Genomic DNA, 12,479 nt, shown 5'->3' on the forward strand with positions numbered 1-12,479 from the left:
GTGAGCCACTGTGCCCAGCCTTGGCTCTGTTTTGGAACTGAAATTATGGTGAGCTGCTCATTCAAAGGTGTATGTGTTTTTACATTGCTCTTTTGAGTAAGTAATTCATTCACATGGTTTAAAAGAGAAAAGAAATAAAAGAGTATGAAAGACACAGTTCAGTGGCTTCCTCCCACCCCACAGCCTTACTTGTCCACTTCCTCCGCTCAAAGATAACCATTACTTCAGTTCTGTTAGTTCTTTGAGTTTCTTAAACATAGATAAGCAGATATGAGTAGATATTATTTTTCTTTCTTTTTCTTCACAAAAGGGCGCTATTCATACTATTCTTTTCACTTAATAAAACTTCTCTATTTTTCTTTTAACTGTTTAATATTCTGTTGTGTGCATACCATGGTTTATTTAACCAGTTTTCTGGTCATTTAGGTAGTTTCCACTTTTACAAATAGCACTATGATGTCAAATCTATTTGTAGGATAAATTCCCAGAAATGGAATTGCTGGACTGATGTTGATAGATATTGTCAGCTATTGTATTTCTCTCATTATGAGTGAAGGGGAATACCTTTTTTTTTTTTTTTTTTTTTGAGACGGAGTCTCGCTCTGTCGCCCAGGCTGGAGTGCAGTGGCCGGATCTCTGCTCACTGCAAGCTCCGCCTCCCGGGTTCACGCCATTCTCCTGCCTCAGCCTCCCGAGTAGCTGGGACTACAGGCGCCCGCCACCTCGCCCAGCTAGTTTTTTTTTGTATTTTTTTAGTAGAGACGGGGTTTCACCGGGTTAGCCAGGATGGTCTCGATCTCCTGACCTCGTGATCCGCCCGTCTCGGCCTCCCAAAGTGCTGGGATTACAGGCTTGAGCCACCGCGCCCGGCCGGGAATACCTTTTTTTTGTTTAAGAACCCTTTGGCCGGGTGCAGTGGCTCACACCTGTAATCCCAGCACATTGGCAGGCCGAGGCAGCTGGATCACGAGGTCAGGAGATTGAGACCAGCCTGACCAACATGGTGAAACCCCATCTCTACTAAAAATACAAAATTAGCCAGGCGTGGTGGCACATGCTTGTATCATGCCTGTAATCCTAGCTACTCGGGAAGCTGAGGCAGGAGAATCACTTGAACCCGGGAGGAAGAGGTTGCGGTGAGCCAAGATGGTGCCACTGCACTCCAGCCTGGGCAACAAGAGCAAAACTTTGTCTCAAAAAAAAAAAAAAGAGCCTTTTAAATTTTCTTTTTTTGTGAACTGTCTGTTCATATTCTGCAGCCATTTTCCATCTTATGTTGGCCTTTTTCTTACCAATTTCTGTTGGCTCCTGGTCTGTGACACCAGTAAGAATATTTTCCCCAGTTTGTCCCTCGTCTTTTGACCTAGGATGTTTCTATTTGTTTGTTTGTTTGTTTTGGCCATGCAGAAGTTTTTTGTTAAATATAGTTGAACTTATCCATCTTTGCTCTTACACCTTTCAGATGTTGAATCACAGGCTTTTCCCACTGCAAGATTATAGTATAATTCTTCCATGTTCCTGTGAGGTTTTTCTTCTACATTAAACTCGGTTTTTGGTCATGGAAAGAACAGGTTTACGTATTTCAAGTGACAATTAAAGGAACACCTTTTTCATGAGTGTTTTGGTTATGTAACCTTGTCTCATTGCATAATTCTGTGATGATACAAATGTAAAATATAATGTCCATTATGACAGCAACATGAATACCCAGTACTGAGAAAGACAGCAACACATAAATAGTATTTTGTTATTTAGAGTATGAACCACCTATTTGAGAGATAAACACAGATGATGATTCTTTTACTGAGGTGACATGAGTTTGAGGGACATGACTAGTACTCCTGTTATATGTGGTATGTGTGCTGCTTTGTAACTTTCAAGGTGGCTGCATTCAATTCAGATCGAGCCCATGGTGCTGTTTCTCCATCTCCCGCATGCACAGGCGCTGGGATCTCTTGATCGAGCCCATGGTGCTGTTTCTCCGTCTCCCGCGTGCACACGCACTGGGGTCTCTTGAGAGCTGCGTATTAAGGCCTCAGTGGCCGCGTGGCCACCTCCCGCTGCATAGCTGTTCTTTGCTCTGCTTGTGCACTCTGACTCTTAGTTTCCCATCAAGGGTACTGAGCTCTCAGCCCACCTCTTACTGCTCACAGTCGCCGTCTCTTCCCTTTCCTCATCTGTCCTGTCCTGTGTTATTTTTCTCCATGCGTTTTTAGTTTTCTTGAAAAGGAGCTGGCTTTCGAAGATAAAAGCAGGTGACTGAGACATTCTCCAGTGTTGATGAAGCCTGGCTCATCACCTGCATCCCCACACCTCATGAATCTGGCTCTTCACGGTTGCCTTGGTAGTCAGCTCCTGTTTACAGGGTGCCTTTTTTTCTGTTGCCAAGATTGAATTTGATCAGGCACACAGGGGACTCACATGCGGAACTCCTAACAGGCTGTGCCAGGCGGAAGCGGGGAGTCTCAGCCTCCAGTCTGCAGATCCCAGTTCTTGGGTTCATGTCTCTCTAGTCACTTGGCTGCCTGAAGCTCATTCCCTAGAGATGCCTCACAGAGGCTTGCGAGAATCATATTCCCTGAATTCTCACGTTGATCACAGTAGCTGTCTGCTGCTTTTTATAATTGGGAGTTAGTTTTTCTGGAAATAAAATTCTGGGCTCATTTTTTTTCCCCTTGAGTATCTTACACATGTTCTTCCATCTTGTTCTGGCACCATGCTCCCAACAAAAAGCCTGATGCTAATCTAATTTTCTTTTCCTTGTAATTCTTGTACTTTTTTAGTTTTGTTTTGTTTTGTTTTGTCTTTAAAGACTAGTGATTTTCAGCCTGGGCAACATGGTTAAACCCCATCTCTACAAAAAACTTAAAAACGAGCCAGATGTGGTGATGCATCCGTAATCTCAGCTACTCTGGAGGGTGGAGTGGGAGGATTGCTTGAGCCTGGGAGGTTGAGGCTGCATTGCGCTCCAGCCTGAGCAACAGAGCCAGACCTTGTCTCAAAACAAAAAACAAAACAAAAAACCAAAAAACAAACAATGATTTTACAGAATGTGTCTCTCTCTCTTTTTTTTGGAGATAGAGTCTGGCTCTTTCACCCAGGCTGGAGTACAGTGGCATGATACTGGCTCACTGCAACCTCTGCCTCCCAGGTTCAAGTGATTCTCATGCAGTGAGAATTCAAGTGATTCTCAGCCTCTCAAGTAGCTGGGTCTGGAGGTCTGCACTGCCATGCCTGGCTCATTTGTGTGTGTGAATTTTTAGCAGAGATGGGGTTTCATCTTGTTGGATGGGCTGGTCTCGAACTCCTGATCCCAAGTGATCCACCTGCCTTGACCTTCCAAAATGCTGGGATTACAGGCATGAGCCATCGCGCCTGGTCCAGAATGTGTCTCTTAATGTGGTCTTTCTGTATGTTCTTTCAATATATAGTCTTTGGTGGTGGTTTTGTTAATTTCATAAACGTTCTCCTGAATTGTAGTTTCTGGTATTTGCTCTACTGTCTTGCTTTGGTTTTCTTCTTTTAGGACCTCCTGTCATCTTTCAGTGGAACCTTCTTTGCTTATCTTCAGTATCTGTCACTTTCCCTTGAATCCTTTTTGTCTTTTGTTCCTTCTTTTTGATTTGTAAGATTTCCCCTCTGTGCCTTCTGTTTCTCTTACAGCAGTATGAGGAAGGGTTCTTCACTTTTGTGTTCCTTCTGGCTTTGTCTTATTTCTGAAATAATTTTTTTTCTTTTTTTCCTAATTCCTTCTTGAGTTCTGTTACCTCATTTCTGAGTCTTTTAAAATCTGATTCCTGGTGCTTTTTCCTGTCTTGTATTATTTTCTTAATTCTTTTAACTCCTTTTAAATCAGTAAGTTACAATGGTTTTCTCTGTTTTGTGGACATTCTTTCTGACGTCTTCTCACTGTCTGTGGGGATGGTATTCTACTCACTCTTTCTGGCGTCTCCTCGCTGTCTGTGGGGATGGTATTCTACTCCTTGGCTTTTTTCTTCTTATGACCTTATAAGATTGATTTCTAATGAAAACACTTTTAAAGTAAGGTAAAACAGGTTATTGCCAGAATAGCAGATTTTCCAGTCAAAATAAGCCTCTTTTTATTTTATTTTTATTTTTTTTTGAGAAGGAGTCTCACTCTGTCACCCAGGCTGGAGTGCAGTGGAGTGATCTCGGCTCACTGCAACCTCTGCTTCCCGGGTTCAAGCAATTCTTGTGCCTCAGCCTCCCAAGTAGCTGGGATTACATGTGTGTACCACAATGCCTGTCTAGTTTTCGTATTTTTAGTAGAGATTAGCCTGACTAACATGGTGAAATCCCATCTCTACTAAATATAATGCATTTCAGAAGAATTGTAAACACTGATGGATAAAGTTATATTAATGATTTTGCCATACTAGAATTCATGTGACATTCTGGTTTATTCTTGCCTTTCTCATTTTTTTATTAAGTATATTGCAGTTGCCTCAAACTTCCTCTTTCTTCACCGTTTTTAAGAGATAAAGTACTCAGTGTCAGTTTTCTGTCGGTGACAGAGCCAATTCCATACCCATGTGCCCCGCATTCCCCAGCCCCCATTCACTTCCGGCCCATTCAGTCCTGCTCTCGCCCTTCCTTCTTGGAGACCACAGCCCCCAAGTGCCACCCTTCCCAAGCCCCTGCTTCCCCACAGACGAACTTTTCCCCCAGCCCCTCTCGCTGCTCTTGACCCTGTTGAGTGGAGATTAATCCTGTACCAAAGCCACACACAGAGCGTTGTGAAAGCAGTAACCCAAGGCTGGGTGCGGTGGCTCACACCTGTAATCCCAGCACATTGGGAGGCCGAGGCAGGTGGATCACCTGAGGTTGGGAGTTCGAGACTAACCTGACCAACATGGAGAAACCCCATGTTGTGTCTCTAAAAATACAAAATTAGCCGGGTGTGGTGGTGGGCCCCTGTAATCCCAGCTACTCAGGAGGCTGAGGCAGGAGAATCGCTTGAACCCAGGAAGCAGAGGTTGTGGTGAGCCAAGATTGCAACATTGCACTCCAGCCTGGGCAACAAGAGCGAAACTCCGTCTCAAAAATAAAAACAAAAAACAAAGCAGTAACCCAGATTTGTTGAATATGGATAGTAATTTTCTTCTTGGATAGTAATTTTTTTCCTTTCCTTGTTTATGTGGAAGAGAGAGAGTGGTGCTACAATCCCCTCATTCATGAACATAATCCCCACAAAAGAAACACCCCCCACTCGGATCCGCACCAACAAGTTCACCGAGGGATTTCAGAACATCGTGGATGCTTATGGAGTAGGAAGCTACAGAGAAGTCAATCCAGGTTGGAAGTCTGATTCATAAATACCCATATTTCCAATGGCATTGCCGCATTTTTGCTCTAAGAATGGAATAGATATTTGGAAAAAGAGGCTGATCGCTACTTTTTTGCTATCTTATTTAAAACTATAAGGTTTTAAATGTAACCACACAATCCTATCTTGGGAATTCTGGAGAAAGTCCAGATCGTTGTGTATCATTGTATTTGAATGAACTCAGATTTTCCATATTTGCTGTAAATCAGAAATCTCTTTCCCTTTTTTCTGCAGCTCTCTTTACCATCATCACCTTCCCGTTTTTATTTGCTGTGATGTTTGGAGACTTCGGACATGGCTTTGTGATGTTTTTATTTGCCCTTTTGTTGGTGTTAAATGAAAATCATCCCAGACTAAATCAGTCACAAGAGGTAAAAATATAAACACTCCAGCTCATATATCTGGTTGGGTGGCATTAGCATTGACCAAAAGAGACACACCCCTTAGATGTTCGCTGTAGGCTGTGGCTGTACTGGGCAGGTGTGTGGCCTGTCAGCTGTGGCTGACAGGGATGTCTGCGGGGCCAGGCTGTTTTCCGAGAAGCCGCGGGAGGAGTGGTGAGGGTGGTTCCCACACCGATAGCTGTCACATGGACACCCTCCAGTAACCATATTCTGATCCTCCCGCCTTGCCCTTCACAGATCATGAGGATGTTTTTTAATGGCCGGTACATCCTCCTGCTGATGGGGCTGTTCTCGGTGTACACCGGCCTCATCTACAATGACTGTTTCTCAAAGTCAGTCAACCTGTTTGGCTCCGGGTGGAACGTGTCTGCCATGTACACCTCCAGCCACCCCCCCGCAGAACGTAAGAAGATGGTGCTTTGGAAGTAAGTGTCCCATAGCAGGTGACGCTCTGGGTGGGACGCATGTTTCCTAGACCTTCCTCCTCCCTGGTCAGCCTCCTCACTCTGCTTTTTGTTACAGCGACAGCGTCGTCAGGCACAACAGCATTTTGCAGTTGGATCCAAGTGTTCCTGGAGTGTTCCGAGGCCCTTATCCCCTTGGCATTGATCCTGTGAGTGCACCGCACTCTGTCATTGTCTCTGGGTGCTCTGTGGTGCCACTTAGCTTCGGGCGCCACAAGGTTCTCTAGACTGTTGAGCAGGGTTCACGCTGCACCGAGAGGGAGGTGCGCATTAGCCCCTGTGCATCCCAGTCCCGGACACTGGGTGGGGAGGCCAGGAGCTGGGGTCCCTTGGTTTGGGAAGGTGAGGTCAGAGGAAGTCCTTAGAGAGCCAGGACTGCGTTCTGTCATGTGTCCTACCTATTTTCCTCTGGTGAAAAATGGCACTTCAGTAGCCCCGAAATGTGTGCCATTTCCTACATTTCTTCCTTGTATATGTGAACTTTTAAAAACCCTTGATCTGGAAAGAAGTAGCATGGAATGTTAGAGCTGAAAGGAAGCGTAAGGTTATTGTAGAGCTTACTGGGGTAGTTGTTTGGAATGGGAGAAGTGTTAGTAGAAAGAAAATGGAGAAGTACTCAGGCCTGTATTTCCAGCACTTTGGGAGGCCGAGGCGGGCAGATCACGAGGTCAGGAGATCGAGACCATCCTGGCTAACACGGTGAAACCCTGTCTCTACTAAAAATACAAAAAATTAGCGGGCGTGGTGGTGGACGCCTGTAGTCCCAGCTGCTTGGGAGGCTGAGGCAGGAGAATGGCGTGAACCTGGGAGGCAGAACTTACAGTGAGCTGAGATCACGCCACTGCACTCCAGCCTGGGCAACAGAGCGAGACTCCATCTCAAAAAGTAAATAAATAAATAAATAAATAAATAAATAAATAAATAAAATAGAAAATGGAGAAGTAGCCGCAGGGTGCCAGGACCCCCAGCCCCTTCTAAGGCTTAGCAGGCAGTGATTGAGGCACTGGACTGCAGGGCTGGGTGGGGTTTTTCTGGGCTTTCTGGAGAATCAAAAGAATGACTCAGAAACCATCTCAAAATTAGTTTGTGGATGTAATTGTGTACAGTCATTGGGCAAAAAAAGTCTAGCATTCCTTAATCTGGGCTCTCCAAGGAGGCAGTATCTCTTAGTGTGTTCTGTTTATTCTTACCTCTGATCATGATTAGTATAATTTCATGTTGTAGCATTAAGTCTTAATGTAACTGAAAACTTGGAAACACAGCTACAACAGTTTCTTTAAGACACAGTATTTTGGAGCCAAATTCAGTAATAACTTGTAGCTTTGTGTTAAGGAAAGAAATGTTTCTGAATAAGGGAACCAAGGAACAAAGTTTGAGTGAGTTTTTTCTTTTTTTTTTGAGAGGCATTGGAGGAAATTGGGGTATGGTTTTGTCTTCTTTCTGTTTTAACTTAATTTTAAACTAGGCATTACATTCATTTAGTTCAAAAGTAAACCAATGTATGTACATTACATATATAAAATGCATACTTTAAAATAATATATAAAAGTATATATAATATAAATATATTAGCAAAGTTGACTGGCCTCCTAGTTCTCAGCCCTGAATACTTCATTCTAAAATCTTATTTTTCCAAGGGCAAAATGAGATAATTCAGGGCTAGGAACTGGGAGACTAGAAGTTTTAAAATTACCTGGGAGTGGTGGTGCGTGCTTGTGGTCCCAGCTTGTTGGAAGGCTGAGGTGGGAAGATTGCTTCAGTCCAGGAGGTCAAGGCTGCAGTGAGCCGTGATTGCTCCACTGTACTGTAGCCCTAGGTGACAGTGAGACCCCTTATCTTAAAAAAAAAAAAAAAAGGCCGGGCACAGTAGCTCACACCTGTAATCCCAGCACTTTGGGAGGCCAAGGCAGGAGGATCACCTGAGGTCAGGTGTTTGAGACTAGCCTGGCCAACATGGCAAAACCCTGTCTCTACTAAAAATACAAACAGTAGCCAGGCATGCTGGTCCAGCTACTCAGGAGGCTGAGGCAGGAGAATTGCTTGAACCCGGGAGGTGGAGGTTGCAGTGAGCCGATACTGCGCCACTGCATTCCAGCCTGGGTGACAGAGTGAGACTTCTCAAAAATAAAAAAATAAAAAAAAGATTCTGTTTTAATAGGCCCTGTTCCCCTTTTCCTAACCCACCTGAAGAGCAGGTTGTAGGAATTCATTTTCAGACAGTAAGGGAAGCAGTGAGTGAGTGAGGAGGTTGTGGGGACTCAGACCAGCCAGGGGCACCCTGGGGAAGTCAGCCATGGCCTGGAGTCCCTCTTGGCACATCTTGGCTTGGCCACTTGCAGCATTTCTGATTTCATTGTATTCACAGCTAAACTTTATGACAAAATAGACATACAGGAGCATGTATGGCACGTGTATATAAACGTGTGATGACACATGTATGTCTCCTGCCCAGGTAGAGGGGACATAACCCAGGACCTTGAAAGCGTCCTGACCCTTCCAGTCTCTGAGCTGTGTGTGACTCTCCCTCGCCTTGCCTTTTGTCAAGACTTCCTAGGCACATCTCCCTAAGTGCTATGTGGTTCCATCTGGCATCCTTTGGCGTTAACAGTGATAAAATTGTTTTGTAACTGTCTGTGGCCCTGGTTTAAGGAAATCAATGGTTCTCAGATTGAAAGCATCAAAAGAAAAGCCTGAATGTTGTTTCCTTCTTAAACTTAGAGCCACCTTTCGAGTTAAGACAGGGACTTTCTTGAGTGTCACCTGTTGAAGGAAGTTAAAGATTCTGTTTTGTTTTGTTTGGTTTGGTTTTAGATTTGGAACTTGGCCACAAATCGCCTCACCTTTCTAAACTCTTTCAAAATGAAAATGTCTGTGATTTTAGGAATCATTCACATGACTTTTGGAGTCATTCTGGGAATATTTAACCACTTGTAAGTACAGATTTTTTTTAAGCAATATTTATAAACCAAACTTGGCATTTCTTCAGTTTTGCTTCTTGTTGGTGACTATTTATTGGGTAAGGGGCAGCCAATATGATGTTGTATTTACATGATTCTGTTGTGGCTGTTTAGATTTTCTGTGGTTTCAGCAATTCATTCATTCAGCAAATATGTTATTTATCAAGCGCATAGTAGTGCCAAGTGCTATTCTAGGCACTTGGGGTTCAGCAGTGAGGAGGGCAGAAAAAATTTATTGCCCCAATGGAGCTTCCATTCAAGTGGGGGAGACACGTGACATGTGCATTCATGTCGATTTCCAGAAGGGATGCTTGTCATATTCCCTTTTTATTTTACAAATAAAAAATCTTTTTGTTTTTACTTTATTAGAGCTAGTATATGAAGAGTGAGAGATGGTGTCATTTTTCTCTAACTAGACCTGTTCATTCTCATCTCTAAACATAATTTGTATAATTTGATGTTGTAGCTTTAAGTCACTATAACTGGAGTCTTGAAAAACTTTTATAACAATGCAAGATACAGCATTTTGGAGCCAGATTCACTAATATTGTGTAGCCTTACTTTAAGGAAGAAAATGTTTCTGAATTAGGGAACCAAGGAAGAAAGTTTGAGTGAGATTTGACCCCCAAAACTGTAGTCATTTTGGCCGACCTCACATCTCTTCCTCGTAGATGTATCTGGACACTCAGATGTATCTGGAGTCATCATATGAGAAATGATGTTATTCTGAAATTCGCTTTATGTTTAGTTGTAGAGAGTTAAATTTACTCTTTTTAACGTAGGCTGATCTTGTTCATGGGTTGATTGATTCCTTTTCTTTTCTAGGCACTTCAGGAAGAAGTTCAACATTTACCTGGTTTCCATCCCAGAACTTCTCTTCATGCTCTGTATCTTTGGATACCTTATATTTATGATTTTCTACAAGTGGCTGGTTTTTTCAGCAGAAACCTCCAGAGTTGCTCCCAGCATTCTGATTGAATTTATTAACATGTTTTTATTCCCAACCAGTAAAACAAATGGTCTTTACACAGGGCAGGTGAGTCATCTTCCCACTCTCATGAACTTAACAAAAGTATTCCCAATAGCCTTTTATTCTGAGCAGTAGAAGTGTCGGGGTGATCTCCGCAGACTCCCAGGAGCCTGGGAAGGCTGCTTCTGTCTGCGTGTGTCATCACTGGAGAATGCCAGTCCAGCTCGACTGCTGTGTGCAGGCTCTGGTCAGGCAGCATGACCAAACTCGCTGCCATTCAGTAGCCATCAGAATGAGTAGGAAGAGGCCGGGCACAGTGGCTCATTTCTGTAATCCCAGCACTTTGGGAGGCCAAGGCTGGCGAACTGCTTGAGCCTGTGAGTTCGAGACCAGCCTGGGCAACACAGCAAGACCTCATCTCTACAAAAAATACAAAAATTTGCCAGACGTGGTGGCTGTACCTGTAGTCCCAGTTACTTGGGAAGCTGAGGCAGGAGGATCACTTGAGCCCAGGAGGTCGAGGCTGCAGTGAACCATAACTGCTCTGCTTCACTCCAACCTGGGTGACAGAGCAAGACCTTGTCTCAACGAAAACCAAAAGCAAAAAAACCCCTGAAACCAACAGAACTGGTGGGAAGAAAATGCATTACCAGAGGGTTTCCTGAGGGCTGCCCAGTCCCCCCATTTAGAAGGGACCACCTGGGTCACAGCACATGGACTCTTTCAAAAAATGAGCTTTCCTCTCACTGTACGTTTGTGTGATGTCACAGTGGGCTCTCAGGATTGACTGCTCTGCTTGAGGCCCCACTCTGCCATTTCCTCAGAATGGAACTTTGAACAGATGACTAACTTCTCTCTGCCTCCGTTTCCTCATCTGTAAAGTGGGACTAAAAATAGGAGCTGGTTCATGGTGTAGCGCACATGTGTCCAAAGTGCGTACAAACGTGCTTGCACAAGCCAGCTACTCAGTAAATGTCAGCATTTGCCATAGTTCTTACCCACCTTACATTGAGGGTCTTTCTGCTGTGAGCACCACGGCACCTCCTGCCCGTGGATGCTGGCCCAGACACAGCTCACCACGTTGTCCAGTGTCTGTGAAGACATCTGGGAAACCCTCCCAGTTGGTAGTGTCCGAGCCTGTGTTCCTCCTGAGCCGTGTTTTGGTTCTTCATCTTGTTAATCTGTGAATGGAACATTTGGTTTTGTTTTTCACATTCTATTGGGTGCTGGAAAGTTTTACGTCAGATTTGAAGCTCAACTTACGTAACTTTGGCCTCGTTGACGAGATGCATATTTGCGTTCTCTGAACTTTTCAAGTTTCTGCTTTTTTTTGTTTCTCTTGTTTATGATTTTTAAGAATTGCATTTTCTCATTATTTTGTTGAAGCTTTGTACAATGGCATAGACACCACAGATAAAAGCAAGGGCGTTCAGTGGGCATAGGCACTGTGGACAGAAACATCAGTGAAGGGCAGCTCCCTTTATTCAGTACCTGCCGCACACCTGAAAGTGTGCTTTCCTTACTTGGTGTTTCTTAGTTCTCACAACAGCCCCAGGAGGTAGGTGGTGTCATCCCCTGTTACTGGTGATAACCGGTGGCTCAGGGCAGTCCTGGTTACTCAGCGGTCTGTAGGGCCAGGCTGGTAACCTAGGTCAGCCTGGCTCCAGCCTAGGACTTCTGATATGGCTCTGCCTGTGGCCGCCACCTCTCTCGGCTTTTCAAGAGGCTCATCGTGTTGATGTTGTATAGATAATACAGCCCTGTGCCTGAGTAGCACACAGAGCTCTAGGGACCTGTTTTTGATGAGGGGCAACCATGGAGAGTGGTAAGTTTGGACAGCACAGTGTCCTGTCCAGACCCTGGAAAGCCATGCGGACTGCCGTGGCTGTGTAAGCCTGAGTGAGTTTTGCTCTTGATTTAGCTTTAAGTAACTATAAATCTTGGTTTTTCTAAGGAAGTTTTTTTGGTTTTGTTCTGAATTCTCTTCCACGATTTTCTGTGTGTGGAGGTAAATCCACTTGCTTCACACTCAGGAGTCCTCAAACAGTCTTTATAATCATCAAATAACAGGAAAACAGAACCAAAAATATAAAAAATATTCTGCTTGTGCTATGCTTTTTCATTTACAATGTTTCCAGAAAATGATTAGTTGGAGTTTGACTTTATTTACAATTTTTGTAAAGCTTCCTTGCTGGTCTGAAACAAAATAATATTTACCACGGGGTCATTAATGTTATGTATCAGTTCTAGAATTCAGCTGTGAGTTTAGGGAAAGAAAACCCACTGGCAAGTGTAGCTGGCTGGCATTTATTTAATGTTCCTCACGTGGAGACATTG

The 12,479-nt window shown here is 44.0% G+C and overlaps 1 protein-coding gene across 1 annotated transcript in view; it reads left to right on the forward strand.

Moving 5' to 3' along the window:
• The window catches only part of ATP6V0A2 (ATPase H+ transporting V0 subunit a2), a 56,822-nt gene that overhangs the window by 33,200 nt on the left and 11,143 nt on the right, over nt 1–12,479 (forward strand). Inside the window, exons 10-15 of the mRNA XM_008005137.3 lie at nt 5,166–5,316; nt 5,582–5,718; nt 5,989–6,176; nt 6,274–6,364; nt 9,027–9,145; nt 9,998–10,208. Of these exons, the coding sequence (XP_008003328.1) occupies nt 5,166–5,316; nt 5,582–5,718; nt 5,989–6,176; nt 6,274–6,364; nt 9,027–9,145; nt 9,998–10,208 (897 nt within the window). The remainder of the gene's footprint in view (nt 1–5,165; nt 5,317–5,581; nt 5,719–5,988; nt 6,177–6,273; nt 6,365–9,026; nt 9,146–9,997; nt 10,209–12,479) is intronic.

The sequence above is a fragment of the Chlorocebus sabaeus genome, chromosome 11, assembly GCF_047675955.1.
Source record: "Chlorocebus sabaeus isolate Y175 chromosome 11, mChlSab1.0.hap1, whole genome shotgun sequence".
Taxonomy (NCBI): Eukaryota; Metazoa; Chordata; class Mammalia; order Primates; family Cercopithecidae; genus Chlorocebus; species Chlorocebus sabaeus.